The sequence below is a fragment of the Semicossyphus pulcher genome, unplaced genomic scaffold, assembly GCF_022749685.1.
Source record: "Semicossyphus pulcher isolate SPU_LCO1_2020_fin unplaced genomic scaffold, fSemPul1.0.p SCAF_12, whole genome shotgun sequence".
Taxonomy (NCBI): domain Eukaryota; kingdom Metazoa; phylum Chordata; class Actinopteri; order Labriformes; family Labridae; genus Semicossyphus; species Semicossyphus pulcher.
This window is the reverse complement of record NW_027211626.1, coordinates 10,081,108-10,102,515: the sequence shown is the minus strand read 5'-3', so window position 1 is coordinate 10,102,515 and position 21,408 is coordinate 10,081,108. Positions and strand designations below refer to the sequence as shown.

Genomic DNA, 21,408 nt, shown 5'->3' with positions numbered 1-21,408 from the left:
ATCAGATTGTCCTTGGCAGTTTGTCGTCCTCCGAGTTTGTTCAAAGCGCAGGAGGCCAAATGGTGCTCGCAGAGCCTCAGATGACTCATTGGGATAATGTGGACAGACACCAGCAGCGCAGAGAGCGCACACAACACATGATTACATGAGGAATGTGGAGCTGCTGTGGAGAGTCGTGAGCCTCAGTGGCTTTGGCAGTGTCGTGTCTCCTGCTGCTGCTTCTGTTTGTCTGAAAGATTATCTCTTTTGTTTCACATGTTGCACTTTGGAATCTGTTGCAGAAATAAATGGTTGCTAGGCAGAGATTTGGGAAAAGTTGAATTATTTTTCCACTTCTTTGTGCATCATTTTTCCAGAAATGGTGGAAAAAAATAACATTGGATTGCATACTTATACTTTAAAATATTTTCTAATGCTTACACTACAATGTGGACAACATTAACAATACAAGCAGCAGAGCTTCTCTGCCCACCAGATGGAAAACGCGTTGTTTATTTTTACATTGAGGTCCATTAAGTTTCCATCACCTCCAGCCTCCATTAAGGCTCCCGTGCTCATCTATTTGTAACTCAGCAGCCTGAGGGCGAGTATAGCTGAGGTACACTGACATGGTTCTCCGAGCAGTGGCTTTCTCGCCGAGTCCATTATTCATGAGAGGAGAGAAGAGCGCAGCGCTCTCTCTGGAGTGGCAGACTGCACTGTGCCACAGATTCCTGTAGGCGCCCTTCTCGCCATGCGCTCTCTCCGGGTCGCAGCCTGACGCACTCGGGGAGGACGGTCCTCCGCTGTCACACCGCCGTGGGAGGGAGAGTGAGAGAGGGAGAGAAAGAGAGGGAGAGAGAGAGAGGGCAAACTTTGCGTGATTGTGCCTGAGACGCTTTCACCTTAGCAATCGCGGGAACCACCGAACATACCTCTGCTTCCCAACATTCGCGGCGAGGAATCCCCCCTCCTCAGGAGAGACAGGGACTGCATCTCTCAAAGCCGTTCATGCCGGATAAAGTTTACGAGCAGCGTGGTAGAGGAACGAGGATTAAGACTGGACTGCATACCTTTCGATAAACTTACTGGGAAGTCGCTTGTCGCCTGCCAACCTGAAATGGGCACCTTGCGTGACCTCCAGTACGCGCTCCAGGAGAAGATCGAGGAGCTGCGCCAGAGGGACGCGCTCATCGACGAGCTGGAACTCGAGCTCGACCAGAAGGACGAGCTCATACAGAGACTACAGAACGAGCTGGACAAATACCGCTCCGTTATAAAGCCGGCGACCCAGCAGGTCCACAAGCAGAACGATCTGCACGAGCAGCAGAGGACGAAGAGGCAGGCGATTTCAGCCGAACCCACCGCCTTCGACATCCAGGATCTTAGCCATGTCACGCTACCTTTCTACCCTAAAAGCCCACAGTAGGTGTCCCGGTTACAGACGCACAATATTCACTTTCAATAATGATATACTCTTTTAATGGATGTGGCTGCTGTGTGAGTTCATTCATTCTTTGACACCTTTCAGATTCCTGTGCGTAATGTTAGGTTTGGCGCAGCAGGTACGGCACCTGTAGCACATACGGATGAGATGCTCTCTGACACACACACACAGGTGCGCACACTTGATATGAGGAAAATCTGATATGATGCCAGCCAACTAATAAGAGGGATGAAAATATCAGGAACCTGCCTCTGCTGACAGTTCTACATAAGATTATTGGCAGCCAATTGATCAGCATAGTCAATATCAACAAGCCTGATCATTGGCTCACTTAAGAAGCAATTAAATGTCAAGCAGTGGTGCAGAACGAAAGCTTCAGAGAGCTGGTGGTGCAGCTCTGTGTGTACTGGTGCATATTTAGTACAAACTGTGATTCTGTGAGAGGCATGTTTACCTTAAGATCTGTCTGGAGAGGCTCTCTCTGCCTCTCTCTCTCTCCGTCTGTCTATCACTCCTTTTCAAACTCTCTCTGCAGCTCAACTTGGTCTGCAACAGGCGGTCTTGCCTCTCCAGCTGAAACTGGCACAAAAATAGCGCCCTGTTGGGAAATAATCCCGCCGTCTGTCGGGTTTGAACTTAAAGGTTGTGTTATGATGAATCAATACGCTGCTTATTAGCCCCCTGGTGTGCAGGAAGAATGTCAGCTCTTCGTTCCTCAAGCACATTTGACGTATCGAACGCAATCAATACATTTTTAAGACTTAATCAAGCTGCGAAATGCACAGTGGGAGAGCCAAGTTCCTTCACATAAGGAGGGGAGTGTGTGAATAGAAATATTTGTTTTATTATCTGCTTTTAAAGTGTTTTATGAAACAGGACGTCGGGTATGAAGTTCATTATTCAAAAGCTCAAAGGATTTCATCAAAGTCGGTTCCAAATTGAAGCAGATTATTTACCTGAGCAGTGAAAGGCCATTAGTCTTTGTTACACCTGTCAGATCTGTGGGCTGGAACAAAACACAGAAAGCATTCTCTTCTTTCTTGTGTGCCACTTTCTGTTTTATCATCGTTTTAAATAACTATGAAACGTTGGACGTTGTTGGAAACACAAGAAAACATTATACTTTGCACACTATTGTCCTCCTAAAGCTTTGACTCCTATGTGTCTATTTCCAATAAAAGAAAGAGGCTTTTTTTTTTAAGGAGACCTTGAGGGGAAGACAAGAACAAGATGTCCAAAATATCAACTTTATCCTGCTTTTTGACATTTCTCAAACACTCCATGAAGAGTTTGACGTCTCGGGCATTGATTAGTCTTGTGCAAACTTTACTCAGTGTAATGATGTGAACGGGTTGTCTGAGATTTTGCAGTGAAACTTCTAAAAACTGTTGAATAACCGCCTGATTTCTGATGATAATCCTTACAGAGAAGTTGGAGGGAAACTTCACAATGAAACGGAAAAGTGATTATTTGTAAGAGGTTGTTTGCGCCTCCATCAAAGCCTCTCGACGACAGCTTTTCACACTCCCCATCAAGCAGAGAATGATTCTTTTTTGTTCGGCGTCTCCTCTAATAAGCTTATGCATAAAAATATGATGGAAAAGCAGACAGACTGTTGAATGCAAACGACTTCAGCATGTCTGGGCACTGCTCTCGTATTAGTTCAACATTTTTATAATAATTCAGTTTGTTTGGACATCTGTGATTGAGCTGCTTGCAGATGTTCCTGCTTTTCTCTCGATAATGAGCAGATCATTTGAATCCGTGTTATTTTTTTATTCATAAAACACTCGTGACGGGCGAAACAGCTCCATTACGCTATCCTTCTGTTTTGGTGTTTGAAGTGTAGTGCACTGCCTGTCGGATTAGGCTGAATGTTTATATTTTTCTCTCATTTAACCCACTTTATCTTCTTTACGAGGCCCATCGAGCGTTCCTTAGACATCCCTCTCCCTCTGTCTGCCTCCTGTTTCCGTTGGCCTCTCCCTCTTTTCTGCCACCCCTCGTCTTTTTTCCTCCTAAAAGAGCATATTTTCTCCTTTTAAGGAAGGCTGAACTTGCTCGGCCCCAAACTTCACTGCTGGATGAAGGAAATATATCATCCTCACAAAGGAGAGGAAGGCAGATGTTTTTAAAAGAGGTCTGCTTGGAAGACGTGGCCATCACAGGCTCGAGTCGGGAGGTCCGATCGGGGGTTGAAAAGGCCTCAAATCTCCTGGGTGCAAATGTAACAGAAACAGGGTCAAAGGGGAGCATTCCCGAGGACTGCAGTTCAACTTTAGACAATAATTGATTTTCAATTTCTTCCTGTTAAGTTAATTATCTTCTCTTAACTTATTTAAAGGCAGCACAAACTCAGTTAGCAACAAAAAGCAGCTCCCAGCTTTATAAAGGCTAATTCCCTTAAAGCTAATGAAGCCTTTCAACAGAAAATCTAAATCAGGTTCGGCAATGCTGCAAAAGGAAGGAGGTTTGTAAAGCATTTACATCTGAATGAAGATGTGGGACTGTTTAAAAATAGATGCAACACCTCAGTCTTCTCTATTCAGTTCCCAGGAGTAACTTGCTCTGATTCTTAAGGGCAGAATAACAAATATCTTGTGAGAAATCTTTGGATCATCCTGGTTACTCCGTTACTAAAGCAACTACACAGTCAAGGTTTAAATCCTCAGACTTGCCTGTTACCTCTTTCTCATCTGTCTCATATCTGTGAGGTGTCTGACATATTGATAACCCTGAAGTACATTTAAAAAAGTCGTCCTCGAACAGTCTGGGACAACGTTGCTGCCATTGGAAGACAGTGTCTTTATTAATGAGGCTCTAAGGGAGAAAATTAATTATGGAGGGATTTCTGACCTGAGATCATCCCAGGAATATTATTTGAGATGCATGACTGACACAACTTTATTTTATGTGTCTACTTTGTTTTAATATCTTAAAGGGCCAGTTCGCCGATTTTCAACCTCAGTCCTGTCATGCTATTATGTGGAGCTAAAACATTATGGTAGGAAAAAATGCAATTTGGCTCTGTGCCTTTGGAGGATGGTATCTGCTTCTTCAACGGGCCCTGGGAAACCTCCGCCAGACTACGTAAAAAAGCTTCATCTGGTGGAGGCCAGGGAGCTTGCAAAACTACAATTCCTCAATCGAGGACGCCTCTGATGTCATGTCTCGTTCAAAATCGTCAGGTTTGAAATGTAGATATTCTCTTCGTATTTCAGATTCGGTACCGCTCTGACCGTTGCCTGCAGCCTGTATTTCACTCCAGCGTCTCTCGCTGGGCCGTTCCTTTCAGAGGGAGGGGCACAATGCATGCTGGGTGTTGTAGGAATGTAGAACGGGCGAAACCACGAGCTGTTTGTACAACTTTCTCCACAGCTATAGCACCTATTTTAAATATTATTGCTTCTATCGATTACAGAGAACACCAGCTTTGACTGACGGTGGCTTTTTCCAGGGGCGAACTGCTCCTTTAAATAACTAATCTGTATTCTCCCATAGCTTGTGACAACTAAGTAATGTTGTTTTTTAGTCATTTAGCTCCTCACTTTCATCCACAAGTATCACTGCTGTCAGAGAGTAAAAGCAAAGCTGTTTGGGGATCCACAGGCCTTGAAACCCTAATAGAAAATTCATCAGGCCGCTGAGTGCTAAAACGCATTATAAGAGCCACGCTGCTGATATATCAGCTTGCCATTTAAGACTCATTCAGCCATTGGTGTCAAAATTATGCACTTGACTGATCTGTAGATGTTGGCCAAGGTTGGAATCTGTATTTATGTGCCAGCTGCTTTTCAGCAGAGATTGGCATCTCTCACAGATTTGGCATTTTTCATCTGAAGGAGCCACACTCGACAGATTCGAGAGATTTAATATAGAAGCATTCGTGTGACCTTAAAAACCCGGTGGTTTAAACAGACATGCGCGAACTGCTCGATACATCAATCTTTAAAAAAACAAAAAAACAAGGCCCTGCTGATATTCTGTCATGGCAGGCATTGACGTTTTCAGCGCTTGAAGTCTTGTTTGTGTCGCCGTGCGGTTTGTGTAGGCCCGCTGCTGCAGGCTGGCAGCAGGGCACAGAGAGCCTGAGTGTGGTGGGAGCACTGCTTCATAAATGCCCTCCAGGTTATATGCTCTTTTAGCTATGAGCTCCTCAGGTGAACAGCTTTTGAAAAGGGCACCGAGCACAAAAAGGCAAGAGGCAGTTCACCACCAGTGCTTGCCGTCGGGGGACAGAGAGCGCTTTCTGTCTGTTTCATGAATTGGTTTATAAAAGCTCCACTTCTCAGCAGAAGGGGACTCCTTGTTGGATTAACCTTGATACATATTATTAACCTGATTCATCCAGCTGATAGTGTCAGAAGCAGGACTCTCGCTCTGGTGATGACACGCTTCCATTACTGAGTGATCTTGAATGAATCTGGTCAGATGTCTTGTGACTTCTCCGAGGACCACACTGTTGCTTTCTTCCCCTTTTAAAACCTTCACTGTTTGTCCTGCTGTCAGCACACACACCTCCTCTAACAATGTGTTCTTATCGATTTAAATGCTAATTCAACATAATGTCTTTTTTCATAATTCCATTTGTCCTGCTTTTCCTTTTAGCCCTCTTTACAGAGTGCTTTTTCCCTGTTAAATGTGCTGAACTCTGACAGCCGCACATTAGCTTTACAGTAAATTATGTTTTCACCCTTCATTGAATAGTCATAGCAGAAAAAATACTTACCTGTAGAATGTCCTAATGACTGTGCAGCCTGAAGGTTGTTTGGCTTTCAGAAGAGCCCCCCAGAATGGGAATAATCAGCTTCCATTAGGCACGGGCTTTGCTACTGTTCGACTTGCTTCAGCATTCGGACGGAGTAAAAAGGTTTTACCTTGAGGCTTTTGAAATGAGGATATGTTTTTGGAAAAGCGACCGTGGAGTTTAAGTGAGACTTAATTGCCTACATGTCGTACAGGTCATCTTCCTTCACAGGATTTTCGAGAATACTCTGTCAGCCAAGGTTTTCTATGCGTGTGTGATATATTTAAAGGTATAATGAGTAGGACTTGTCCTTGCATTTGGTCAACAACACATTCAAACTAGGCCCCTCCTCCTGGGCTCTTCGTCACCAGAAGAGCTCACTCTCACTCTCTCGTGCGAGAACACGCCCACCCCGCCGAGCTAACACAGACAGCATCACGGTTACCGTTGCGCTAGCATGCTAACGGCTGGTTAGCTTGTCCTACCCGGTTTGAGGCACCTACCTGTCCAACAGGAAGAAGGCCAACTCTGCATCGCTCTTTCACCATGTTCGCCGGTCTGAATGGGGCCCAGTTGCTGATTGGCTCAGGGAACCACAACAGCGCCCCTCCTGAAAATGTCCTGTGCAAAGCAAAAGAACAGAATAAATGCAGAGGGAAGGGTCTCACAAGGGTTTGCACGCACACTCACCAACACACATGTATAGAGGCCCATAAGTGATGATTTATATATTATATTTGTAAAAGTCTATATTTTATTTTTCTAGAAAAATCCTACGTACCTTTAAACTTTTAAAGAACCACAGCGTCGTATGATGACAGCGGTTGTAAAGCAATGGTCTCATGTTTGCTTCACCTTGTCTCCAGGTCTAAGGATCTGATCAAGGAGGCCATCTTGGACAACGACTTCATGAAGAACCTGGAGCTGTCGCAGATCCAAGAGATCGTGGACTGCATGTACCCCGTGGAGTATGGAAAGGACAGCTGCATCATTAAAGAGGGCGACGTGGGCTCGCTGGTCTACGTCATGGAAGGTAAAAGCACACACGCACAGGCTAAAAAGTCTATTATATAGCAGAACGAATCCATCAATGAAAACAAGCACGAAATTATCGGATAACTTCAAAGAGAAGTGCGGTATGAATCTTTCAGAAAGGCCGAAATGGATCTGTAGGGTTGGCACCCCTTCATGACAATGGCAGAGGAGAAATGAAAGAGCATTATTGATGGCTTTCTGCAGGATGATGAACTCAAAGTGAAAACTACAACACTTACTGATGCTGTATGATTCACTCCTGTCCCATTGATTTGGTTTCGTGTGATGCTGCGTGCCCGCTGAGTCCTTTCTGCCTCACTCTTTTTGGCAGTATTGTTTCAGCATGTGGTTTTTCTCTTCTCTTCTTTTTATAAATGAACATTGATGAAACAAAGTGCGGGAGCTCTGACGACGGGAACAACAACCATCAAGAGCAAAGCGTCCACGCTGCCGCTGATGGGATTTGCGAAAGGGCATTTTTGCTACATGATTTGTGATACGTGGTACTGCTATTAAACGCTCAAACAGCCATTGTCCCCCGACAACAGGTTTGACCTCAGGGGAAATGGCCTCAGTCAATGAGAACAGAATGTAACTGATCGCTATATAGAGGTGAAATTGGACATAAAACAGATTAAAATATTGTAATGCAGAACGTATAAATTACTATTAGTGTCCGTTTCCTCTCTAAAGACCTTTATAACTGTCACTTAACTCTGACGCACAATTGCACGGGCAGTGTGACTCTAATAAGGCTTTTAAATGTTTCAAGATGGAATTAATAACCTCAAACCTTAACAAAATGTCAGGGCAGTGACAGAGAGAGAGTAAAGAAACCGAGAAGCACTTAGCTTGAATCTTGTTGGTCGGTATATATAGACAGTGGCATTTAAAGGTTAATATTTAACTGGGAAGACTGCTTATATATCGATTGTTTATTGTGCTATTAGTGCTTCATGGGTTGGTGAGACATTCCCCCAAAATATTCTTGACCGAACAAAGTTAAGAATAGATCTGCAACAAAGTTCCACAACTTTTTGTAATTGAATTCAACTATAATTCTATAAAGAGATAATCTGCACTCGGCTTGGCAGGTAAGATCTGTCACATCTAAAAGGACCGCAGAGACAGGCAGCGTCTCTGCTTGGATGCCAGCCGAAGTGTTATTATGACTGTGTTCTGTCTTCGTCGGGTCTTCAGTGAGTCATTGGGTCTAAAAAATCTTTTAAAGGGGAGTCTATGATCTGTGACTTTAAAGGTTATTGTATCAGGGAGATGACTCAGCCATATTGATCAGTAAAACAGCAGTGGTCTTTGACTCGGTTTTGTTAACTATGAGAGAGCTGAATCCTCCCACTAAGAAAGTGTAATCAAGGCTCTAAGGATGCCAATGCAGGTCAGTCCAGCACTTAAGGCGAAGATTCAAACATTTTAAGTAATACATTGATTACAATAAGCTTGTGTGCATTTATGGTGCCCAGAGGAGGAATCCTAAGCCCCTTTCACACATGCACTCCTGACAATTTCCAGAAAATGTCAAGACAAAAGTTTCCCTTTCACACACGTCCATCACAGCGAGAGATTATCCATATCGGACAGGGGGGCTCATGAGGCACGACAAAGTACAAGCAGCGTCGTCATTTGGACATCTGCTATTGTCATTTTATAAATGATTCTTCTTCTTCAACCTCAGATGTTTTTATTCATCTTATTATGTGTCGCTCTTTCGGTTTCATATCAGTTGCATATAAACGTCCTCCCCCGCCCAATCGCTCGTGGTGAATGTCCCTCACTATTACCTGCTGCGTTCACAATGCGTCCGGCTAATGTCGACTTCTTGCAGATATTTAACGAGGAGGCTGGCAGGAAAAAGTCTGCATAAAGTCACTCCGACTTTTCACACGAGAAGCCTGCCCGGACAATGTGGGGAAACTTTCGAAATGTTTGCACACAAATCTAAGGAGGCTAACATGGTAAACATTAACCCTGCTAAACACCAATGTCATTAGCAATGTCAATAACATTTCAGAGTCACTAGCATGGCTGTAGACTCCTGTACATGTCAAGCACTTGAGCAGAAGTACAATGCTACTAACTGTGATATGATCATATTATAGTTACAGAGACAGTTTTCCTGCAGATATAAATATATATTGCCTAATTAGGATTCAAATGCAGGACTGGAGCATCTTTATATTGTCCAATCAAGGCTCTGTGTACTTGTTCCACAGCCTTAACATCCCTGCTGCAAGAAGGACGTCACTTGTCGCCCTTATCTGTAGACTGCACAGAGAAGTCAGATATGCAAAGAGTCTGACATGTAACTGAGATAATGCAAATGAAATGCAAAGCACGGCTTTGGCCTGAGCCACAGTGACCTGGTGTGAACTTTGGGAGAGTAAATGAGGCTTTAAAAGTACAGTATTGATAAGCAATGAAAGACGGGAGGAAAATCACATTGTCAATTATTGTAAAAACAGGACAAAACAAAAAGGTTCTGTTTCTGCAGACAGCCAGGGCGTGAACCTCCAGATTCTGTAAACACTGACCCATTCTGTACGTGAGTCTGTGTGTGTGACGACGGCGGTGAGAGGTCGATTGTAAAAGAGGCGGCTCGTCATGCTCGGTCACAAATGGGCAAGCGTCACACCGACATGATGAATGGGTTCCTCTTGAGCTCGATGAAAAGACAGAAACAAAAGATACAAATCTGTAAGACAAGTAATTGTTGAGGGGCTTTGTGATTTCCTCTCTGACAGAGGCAGAGGAAAGAGCTGGTGTAATTGGAAAACAGGCCTTCAATTCAACAGTGATCATATGGCGTTCATATAAAATGTTTGGTTAATTATTTCCTATTTTTAAACCTCACGGCAGGTTTAACACATGATCCTCTTTATTGAACATCGTTGGCTTTCTCTTTAACTTTACTCAACTTTCTGTTTGTTCCTTTCCTTTCTCTCTCTCCCTTGTGTTCTCGCACGTCCCTCGCCTGCAGTTTTCACCCTATCTCCCCCCCAGCCTTGCCTTGTTTTGCATACAAAAACAAATGTTAAAAGCATGAGCCCAAGGGGAGATGACGCTGTGCCAAGGTCTGTGAAAGCCCATCACAGTGTGTGACTTTCAAATCCACGCTGACGGGATGTCTTGACAGTGCCATGCCATGTCAAACACAAACAGTGCATCATTTTCCAGGCAAATGAAGTGCTCAATGCTCGCACTGTTGGGTCATTTCTTATTGAGACATGGCAGGGTAATCATTAACGTTTAGCCATGGGGCTGACGGAGTTTGTTACGCATCATGCAAGCGAGCGAGGCACAAGTGAACTCCTGAATAGTAGCGCTGCATCATTGCTGTCACTTCAAATATAAAGAAAAGAGGAGTGAATGCATAACTAACTTCCCCCCTAGTGAGAAACTAAACTGATCATTCACAGCCTCTCTGTTTAAATAACCTCAGACTAGTTAGTAGCTTTTGCTGAAGATGCACCTGCTTATTAAAGATCAGACAAAACAGGAGGAAACAAACCGGATGCTCGCTTGCTGCTATAATTAGGCTGCCTGCTTGGCTGTAGCCGCCGTAATGAATCTTCCTATTATTTTGGGCGCATCCATCGGGCTGTAACTGACATCGCCCCTCTTTAAAAATCACTGATTGCAACTGAGACAAAAGCTCACATTTCCATGGAGATGCCGAGGGTTTAAGATTGGCAGTGTCGTCCGTGAAGACCCATACAGGTGGCTAATGATGATAATAACTAATATAATCACATCCAATTACCATCAAGTATTTCCTCCACCGTAAAACCCTTGTGGTTTCCTTCACAGTTGTCATTCAACTTAATCTACTGCAAGTGTGTCACGCTAATACAAATAGGTAGCTTTGGTTCTAACTGTCATATCTTTCAGAGGGAAACAGGAGGAGTGTCGACGCTGTCACGAGTGAGCTTGTTAAAAGGTGACATAGAGTCTACAGTAATCCGGAGATTTTATGATTCACATGGATGGAAAAAAAAACTGCTGAATACTGGGCATGAAGTATTAAATGGCAGTTCAGCAGGGGAAATTTGAAAATGACTCAAGTAAATGGTAAAAGCTCATAGTGCAACTCAACTGGATCCATCCAATAGTGGCAGATGGCTGTTCAACATGAGCCTGGTTCTGCTCGAAGTTTCTGCCTGTTAAAAGAAAGTTTTTCTGCCACTGTTGCCAAATGTTGCTGAGTACTGCTCATAGTGGATTCATGTTGGGTCTCTCTCTTCATAATATAAAAAGGAACAAGAGCACAGTCTAGACCTGCTCTTTTTGTAAAGAGTCTTGAGATAACTTTGGTTATGATTTAGCGCTCTAAAAATTACATTTGATTGATTGATTGATTGATATATTTAACTTAAGATTGCACATCAGTTGTTGGAAATGACTGAGATGCTGAGTCTGAAGATAAGCTTTAGCTTTAAGAGTAATAATGCATTTTTACCCAGTTTAAAAAAGCCATTGTCAGTCTAAGCTGGTGTAGTCGATAGAAGCAATAATATTTGAAATTGGCGCCATAGCTGTGGAGAAAGTTGTACAAACAGCTTGTGGTTTCGCCCATTCTACATTACTACAACACCCAGCATGCATTGTGCCTCTCCCTCTGAAAGGAACAGCAAAGCAAGAGACGCTGGAGATAAATACTACCATTTACCAGTCAAGGACATTTATCGCTGCAGGCGATGGCTCAGAGTTGTATGACAAAAATATACCAGTGGTCTAAAAAAATCTTCAGCTCTGCAGTCTACATTTCAAACCTGATGATTCTGAATGAGACATGACATCGGAGGCAGGCGTCCTAGATTGAAGAAGGATAGTTTAGTGAGCTCCCTGGCCTCCGCCAGATGACGCTTTTTACGTAGTCTGGCAGAGGTTTTCCAGGGTCCATTGGATAAGCAGATAGCGTCCTCCAAAGGCACAGAACCAAATTGCATTTTTTCCTACCATAATGGCATTAGCTCCCCATGATAGCATGATAGGACTGAGGTTGAAAATCGACGAACTGGCCCTTTAAGATTACACATCAGTTGTTGGAATTGAATGAGCTGCTGAATCTGAAAATAAGCTTTAGCTGTAAGATTAATAATCCATTTTTTACCCTGTTAAGTAAATGATTATTTTGTTTGCAGTATTTAAGAAACCAGAGGAAGACACTGCCCCGGTTGGCATATTAAAATTGGATCTCTCTGCCCAACCAGTGGGCCAAAACCCCAAAACATTAAACTTGCATGAATTGAATGATGAGAAAACAAACAATGTTCCCAGTTGAGTTGCCGGAACAAGAACATTTTGGGCAAAAACCCAAAAACCAACCGAACCAAAACCATTGCTTTTTCTTTCTTTAGTTTTTTTGCCTTTATTGGACGAGGTAACAATGAAGAGGGGAACAGTAAAATGAGGGGAAGAGAGTGGCACGCAACAAAGCTCACCAGCTGACAATAAATGAGCAATGTTGCTGATGGCGTGCATTGTAACCATTTGACTACCAAGACTCCCAACTCATTTATTATTTATGTTTCAGCTCGAGTTCATCTGTAGATATATCCCTTTATATGGCAAAGTTTTATAGTTTGGTGGCGTTAATTTAAGGATACTGAGCTGTACTTTTAACAACTAATTGCAATACCAGGAAGTATTAGGGCTCTCCTGATTGGACTTCCTGTTTCCAAGTTTGCTTAAGCCAGCTTAAGAGTCCTACTTTGCTTTGTACATTTAACCTGCTGTAAGAACCAGGTGCGTTCAAGGAAAAAAAAAGCCTAGCCAGGGGGGAAGCATGCATTTGTAATATTGATTTTAAATTATGTATTTTTCTCCTATTTGTTATCCTAAGGGAGATCTACCTGTCTGCCTTCTCTGTATATTTTATTTATTATCTTTGTAAGTATACAGGCAGAGCAGACAGAAGTGAAGGAGAGGTGATGTTACAGTTTGAGTCAGCTCCAAACCCCAAGTGTTCGTAGTACACTGACAGTTTCTCTGACAGGCTTCCCTGTTCAAGGCAACCATTGATGCAATGTAGACCGTTTTATTCAAGGTGGAAGGGGTTCAGGGGATTTGAGAAATGCCCCGGATTTGACGTTTCCTCAACACAAATTGGAAAGATTCCCAATTATTTTGTTTGACCTGCTGTTAGCTAAGGCACATATAATACTCTGACAGATTTCTCAGAGAAAGACGTTGTCGAAGTTTGAAGTGAGGCTTAAATGCCATCCTTTAAAGTCTGAATGACAGAAACCAACAATGTGCTGTTTTGAGGCTCACGCTGAAGCGATCCTCCAGTCATTTTTTTCCCTCTGCTGCTTTTACTGAGATATACCTCTGAATAACAATGAACAGAAATGTTTACTGACTGAGGCTCAATACTCGTGTCTTTCTTCAAGGAGAGCATTTGATGATTTTTGACTCTTTATGATTTGACATTTGGGTACATATGACTGAGCGTGTGTAAACATCACCGCTCATCTGTTTGCATGTATCTCTAATCAAATATAAACAGCACCGGGGAAGGAGAGGCACAGGTGTCTGTTTACATTTCATTTCATGGCATGTTTTATCCTGTTATAATCCCCTTTAGCTTCAACTAGCACCTTATCACCTCCCTGTCACCTTGTTCTCTACCTTACAGGCTGAGTTATTAAATCCTGACATGAAAACACATCTCAGAGCCCCTCAGCACACACTGTTTTATTTGCTTCTGTACTAATTAGGGACTCGTCAGCTTTAGTATAAAGTGTATAAGTCAAGATGTTTCAACTGGTCAAAAGACCCGCTGACCAAGAGTCCAGCAGACACATTTCTTTAAGAAGCTATAAAAGAAAAAATGAATAAATGTCTCTGTCTGAGATTCTGACAGCGGTTACGGTTTAGGAGTCTCATCCTCTCCCTCTGCTATCGGCCGGGGCCTTCAGAGAGAGGCCCCCTGTGCTCACTGACCAATGAGGCAGCGTAAAGGGAGATGGGCTCCTCTCTCATCGGGAGCAGAGCTCAGATTTGTAATCAACAGGGGCACCTGAGTGTGACTCCGTGTCAGAGGTGTGAAAGGACGCGATATGTAAAGCAAATTAGAAGCTGGTGTTACTCCTGCGTCTATTGCTGCGACTCCTTCCTCTAGTTACCACTATGCCTACCGCAGCTGCTGCTGTTAATGAACTATCTGCTGATCTTTCTAATTATTATTATGATATATTCGCATACTAATAAGCTGATATGAAAGCAGAGAAAGCACTGGGTTACAGAAACGTGAGCGCACAAATCCACTGCACTGCATTGTTGCCTGGCAACTTAACTAATGCAGCTCAGCAAAGTAAAATGTTGAGGCTCACAGAGTTTGGTTTGATTGCCCCCGGAGAATACAGCATGTAGCGTACACTCGATACAACAACTGCTGCCCATTGTGTCCTGACAGCGCTGTACAGAAGCCAATTGTAGTTTATAATGAACCTTAACCCACTGCTGAGGCTCAGGCTCACCCCATCTGCTGAACGGGCTTCTCAGGGAACTCAATTTCAACTCCTTTGGACTAAAATCAAACATTACACTGACTGTGTGTGTGTGTGTTTGTGTGTGTGTGTGTGTATTCAAGCTTATGTAACATGGCATGCAATACCATTATTGTCAGGAGATTGAGTCACATGTAGCTCGTCCTCAAGGCTATCGGCTCTCATGACTTTAATGAGGCTCTCAGTGGAGGTTTATTAAGGTGTGATCAGGGGGAAAAGGTGAGGGGTCTGTAATTGGAATGACATTTAAACACTCACCTTAGATATCTCTCTCTCTCTCTCACTCACACACTCACACACACACACACACACACACACACACACACACACACACACACACACACACACACACACACACACACACACACACACACACACACACACACACACAGACACACACACACACGCGCCAACACACACACACACACACGTCAGAAGTAACCATCAGGATCAGGTGTCAGGTAATAGGTGGTCACCTATTATAATGAAACAAGTGCAGAGAAACTAGATTGACAAGTTGCATGTTGCGGAGTGAAGTACATGTGTAATGACATTTTCCTCTGCTGCTGCTGCTGCCTGAAAGGGAACTAGTACATTTATACTATAGCTGTGTCACAATCCAGGGGCTGCATCCTTCGAAGGCCGATAGCATCACAGAAGCGTGTCGAAGGCTCCTTCAGATGCGGCCGACAAATGCGTCCTCCGCTTCCCGGGCAGCGAAGGATGCACCCGATGGATCCAACGTATCTCGAGATTCATTGCGCGCCCATTCAAACGAAGTGGCGGACTTTTACGCGACCGAGTAATAAAGTTTAAAATGTAAAAGTTCTTGGTTTCAACTTCGTCGAATAGCTAGTGTTACACATGTTCTCTAAAATAATCGGTTAACTTACTCGACGTTAGTTATGCTAGCTAGTTAGCCTGCTAGCTGCCTGTTGCTAGGCGACAGGAGTGGCGTTTGGTGACGCAAGGGTAGACCAGACTGTCTCATTTCAGTTCGGCTTTACCGGTCTACGCAGGCTATGAATGGAGCATCCTCTGTTAGACTGCCTCCTTTGAAGGCTGCAGCCCCTGGATCGGGACACAGCTTATATAACTATATATACCTAGAATGTGTGTGTGCATTTAGTAGCCTTTTTACCTGACTGATACCAATGCTAAAGATTTAGCTGTAAAAAAAATTGATATTTGTGCCTGCAGAGAGTAGTTGTGTTTCCAGGCTCCTAATAGTTTAAGTTCAAATTAGAAGCTTTGATTGTAACAGTTAATAAATAGACCCGAATCCTCTATAGAATAGTGCTACAACAGAAATGGATGTTTGTATTGATAAACAGCAGTGTGCCTGAAAGCAGGAGTACACACACAACACTACATTCAGGTAGCATATTGATTTTCAAGGTGGGTAAACATCTAGCTGCATTTGCTAACATACAACCCCCTAATGATGTGAAATACCTCTATCAAGACAAATATAACTTCGGCTAATGTGCCATTTATGTGCAAATAGTGTGTATGCGTGTGTTGCAGCCTAATCATCTCACCTGCACCGAGCAGTGCATCATCTGCCCCAAACAGAGTGAAAATACGCGTTCTCTGGCAAGTGTCTTTTCTCATTCGCCCTCTCTGTATCTACTTTGTTCCCTTTGTCTTTTTCTCTCTCCTTCTTTCTCTCGCTGACACACACACACACGGGCGCACACACACAGGTACAAGTTATCAATTCAAAACGCTCCGATACAAGACCAGAGAAATGCTATCACTCCTCCTCACATTTTACCGACTTTGACCCCAATCTGTCCCTTTTCTCACCATCTTTTACTCATCGCTTCTTCCTTTCCTCTTCTGTCTTCTTCCTCTTTGTTGCCCTTCATCCATCTGTCCATCAAGCCTCATTTTCATTCAGTTTTTTATCTTTATATTCCCGGCCTTTCTTTTTACACCCTTTCGCTGCTTTTTTTTCTGATTAGTGTCAGATGGCTATTTTTTTTTTTTCTCCCCCTGAACTCTAGAACAAGAATTGATCCCCATTTTCTCTCAACAGAGGCTGATGAATGCACCTCAGTGCAAGAATTAATGAGTAATTTGTGAATGATCCCTGTGCCTTTATCCCCTTTGTGGCTAACCTCGCTTTTCAGAGTTCCTCATCTGGAAAGAGAATGAAAGCGGTGTGTGTATGTGTGTATGTGTCAGCGTGTGTGTGACGTAAAAGGAGCATGGGGAGGAGGAGTGAGGAAAGGTAAACCCTGACAAAAAGAGCTCACGAGCATCATGTGAGCTCAATATTATGCAAATCTAAACTGAAATCTATTCTTGGCCTTGACTTGGTAGGTATACACAGTATTGAGTGTATGCTTCTGCCAGTATGTGTGTCTTTGTGTGTGTGTGTGACGTAAAAGGAGCAGAGGAGGAGGAGTAAGGAAAAGTAGACCCACATAAAAAAAGCTCACGAGTGTCATATGAGCTGAATATTATGCTAATTTGAAATGCAGTGTAGGTGTTGCTGCGAGTATGTAAGTCTGTGTGTGTTGGGAGTTGGTGGTCACAGACTTGGAGTAATGCTGAGAGTCTGCTGTGACTGGATAAGCTCTGCGTTTGCTGAGGTTCCGACTTGAGGATACAAGATAGGGCACAAGTAATCTCCTCTGCTACAGTGACGGACAAATCCCTCCCTTCACCCCCAGACAGGCATGTGCACAACACACACACATACTGGATGTATATACGAGTGATAAAAGCTGCAGAAAAATGAAGAAAATGCTGCAGGCACATGCTCTAAACAACACCGCTACCTGAGGGCAGCGTAATGGCATCCAGTCTTGAAGGTTTCTCAGCGTTCTAGCCTTTTATTGTAACTCACACACTAAAGGAAGCCTGAATACTCTAAGCTCAGAAAAGGCGAGTTCCTTCAATCTGTGTCGCTGGAGTCAAGGTTTGAGATAAGGGCTTCCTTTAAATTTCTCCCCTTTGTCTGCAGACTTTTTATTCTCATCTCTTGAGTTAAAATTCATCTCTTTGATCTTCTTTTTGAACTTTGATTGTCTCCGCCAAATACTCTGCAGCGCAGCACGGGAATTCTCTTTTTTTTTTTGAGCAAAGTACAAATCACTATTAAAGGAAGACATTCTGTGTGTAGTGTGTGTGTACAGTGTTGGCGGATGCAGATACATAGACAAGAGGAGCATATCGATGTTGCATCTTAATTAACTCCACTTTTCCAGAAGTAAGAAACAGCTTTGTTTGAAGCTTGACAACAAAGTGATTTTAAAATAATTACAAGAGCAGAGGAGGTTAAACAATTTGGAAATTGGGGGGAAAAAATGAAAGATAGACATAAAATGTTTTGAGCCCACAGCAGGAGTTCAGATCACGCTACTATTGATGGCAATGGTGGTCTGTTGGTTGGTCCATCACTTTGGTTCAGATTAAAATATCTCAGCAATTGTCGGATGAATTGCCATTAAATTTGGTAGCGCCATTCATGACCCCCTCAGCATTAGCTATAATGACTTTAGTGCCTTTTATCTAGCCCCATCATCAGCTCAAAGAAAACTGTCGTATGCCCACATAACAACAAATTAAATGACATTCCGTATTGTGCTATTTCTAACATGCTCCATGCTAACATGCTACGATGGAGAAAATTATACACATTTTAAAACCTAGTCTCACAGAAATACTAAAAACTGACCACAATCTCACAACAACCAATTACATGGTGGTGGCCAGTAAGTGTTGAATCAACTGAATCAATGCCAATGGGAAGTCAACGAGGATCCTTTGTCGTGGTGGACACATGAATTTCCCGGATTAACAACATTATAACAGCATTTAGTGAAATAGTCATGAAACGTAACCATGTGTCCATGAGACTGAATTTCCAATATTTTTGTGGCAGGAAGCATTCTTCAAACTAATGTATTTCACTTGTAAGCATCTCGTGTGCATGCACCACATTATTAGAATTCCAGACAGCCTTTAGGAATTAGGGATTCAGGGGATGTAGACAAGGTCTGAGTTGGGACTGATGGATGAAAACAAACACACCCTGGTCACCTGCATGAAACCAAAAATCATCATTAAGTTATGATTTTGACATAATGATCTCTCCCCAGACTACGGCTGCACGATAAATCGTTTAACCATTGCAATTGCGATGTGCGCATGTGCAAATCACATCGCAGGATGTGCGATTCTGAGGCAACTGCAACACGTCAAGCTGCTACTTTATTGTTGCTTCGTGCAAAAGGAGGACTCCCCATTTTCTCGTTTTGCATCACAAATCTTCAACAAGTCTGTCTAACATCACATTGATATGAGAACACAGAGTGAACTGACTGCTGAGCTGCAGAGTCTGTGTGTCAATTGCCTGTAAACTGTAAAAATGCATGCGACGCTGCTGCCGCCACAGATAATGATGGTGGGAGGATCGAGGCAGGCTTTTAGTTAAGCGTGGCGGTGTTTCAGTGAGTGTATCGCTGTATCAGCGGCACCTCGTCCGCGTGCTCGTTAACACTGTGGACAAATATACGGAGCGGACGTGCCGCAGAGTGTTTACTTTTTGTTATATCTGCACGGTGTGAGGTTGTGTGTGCCGACAGAAAGTAGGACACGGTGAGCTTTTCTTTCCAAAAGTTACCGTCACCCGGCTGGTCACGCTGATTTAACATACATTTAAACATTGTTAGAAATGGAAGCGTATAACACAACTGCAGCTCACAAGTCTGTCTCTATTTATTTTATAAGGAGACGTGACGCTCCACCTGAACTACTTTTTCATGATGGTGTTTTTTCCTTGTGCCAACATGTAATGGCAACACATTTATTGCCACCAACACGTAATGCAGCGTTAAGGCTGCTTTATTTGACATCATACTTACTTAGGGTTGGAATCTCAAAGTTCTCAGTTTCATTCTATTTGTAGCAAAACAGTTGTTTATGAGTGCATCACTGAGCCACTCGAGGGACTGTATTGTGTACTTTAATGCGTATTAGCACTCCAAACACAAGTTTCCCTGTAGATACTTTGTCATGTCTATGGTGGAACAGCCGGCTACTGAAATGAAAGCAGTGTACGGGATGAGAGAGGCCCATTGTTGTTGTACTTAAGATGTCACATTAATCTGTATCCTCATTTTGAAGCTGTCTCATTAAGTCTCGTCTGCATAAAAGAAAAGTTAAAGTATGCGCACATGGCTCGGACGGTAACTGCTAATTACAATTTGTTGTGATTTGGTCTGAATACAAAACGATAATTTTCACTGCCCCTTGCTCAGGCTATCAATCATCTTGTCAACACCGCAGCCTTAATCGCTGTTTGATGACAGGGAGGGGGAACAAGGATAAAACCAGGCTGATTATAAAGTTTTAATGAAAACAGAGATAGCAGAGCGGTTCCAAACGAGGGAATTCAACCATCCTGTCTCACCTCAGATGTCCTTTCACTCCCACTGAATGAAAAAATTCTTCAGTGTGAGGCTGAATGGCTCTGAAATTAGCCACGTGGTACTACAGAATGTTCTTGCTCAATCCCTGTCTTCAAGGTAAAAATGATGTAAAAAGAATGAAACCAGCTGTTCTCTGAGTCCCGCTGAGAACATGCTGTTTAGTGTCCTTACGTCTCACAAACCACTTGAGGAGAACGGCGGTGTGTTTTGAAAGCGTGCCGATGGCGGCGTGCCCTGCGTGAGGGTGCCTCAGTTGAACTGAAAAAGATGTAAAGTGCTCTCATCTCAAATCATAAGATGTTAGGCACGGCTCACCTATAGCATCAGGTGCCCTTCCTCGTCTCTCTCCCCTGCTGTCCCGCCGCCTCTCTCCGTCGCTGCCTTCTTAAATTTCTCACCCCTCTTCTCTTGGCTTTTTTTCCTTCTTTGATCTGTAATAAAAAATGGCACATGTTTAAGAAGACACTTTGACGTCAGCCAGTTTACTTTTAGATCCAATCCGCAGAGCTTTTGCATATATATACAAAGCTGTCTGCTCTTGTCAGTTTCAGGAGAAATGGTAGCGCCAGTATTTTTCTGACAAGACACACAAAAAAGGGAATGAATTGAGCGCACTCCTGCCTTAAAAGCTGAAAGTTGTGCCACAACTGTCAGTCAGAGATGTTAGACTCAACTTTATTTTGGAGTTAATCCTGTTCAATTCTTCACGCAGTTAGAGAGAGAGAGACAAAACAACCAATATGACCACAACAACGACCTATGTGATTCTCTTAAAGTCCCAAATCAGGCCTGCTCTCTTACATGCTTCAATGCGGACAGACGTTGACACATTTTGGTACCACTTCTTAAAAAATGAGCGTTTTCAGCTGCACAGTACGAGAAGTACAAACTCCCTCTGGCAACTTAAATGGGTTACACTCCTGAAGCAGCAGAAGGCTTCTTTGGCTGCGCCACAGGTTGGCTGACATAAAGTTGATATCAGCGAACAAGCATATTTTTTGGACATGATGCAGACGTGCCGCTCTGTGGAACAAGAATGGAGGTCTGAAATCTAACTGTCTTTATGTCACAGGCTGCTGCTGCTGCTATCGACATACTGTAATGACATAATCATGTAGCTAAATAGAACAGGTTGTAGCTTTCAGTACATAGAATGATTAGAAGTTAGCATAGCAGTTTTAGCAAACTCATGTCATGGTCTGTTAGCCTTGACTGGATGATCAAGCT

The 21,408-nt window shown here is 43.2% G+C and overlaps 1 protein-coding gene across 1 annotated transcript in view; it reads left to right on the top strand.

Annotated features, from left to right (window-relative positions):
• The first annotated feature begins 1,099 nt into the window (after positions 1-1,099).
• Positions 1,100-21,408, top strand: part of LOC138588210 (cGMP-dependent protein kinase 1-like) — an 88,191-nt gene continuing 67,882 nt past the window's right edge. The window contains exons 1-2 of the mRNA XM_069658155.1: positions 1,100-1,404; positions 7,040-7,206. Of these exons, the coding sequence (XP_069514256.1) occupies positions 1,100-1,404; positions 7,040-7,206 (472 nt within the window). The remainder of the gene's footprint in view (positions 1,405-7,039; positions 7,207-21,408) is intronic.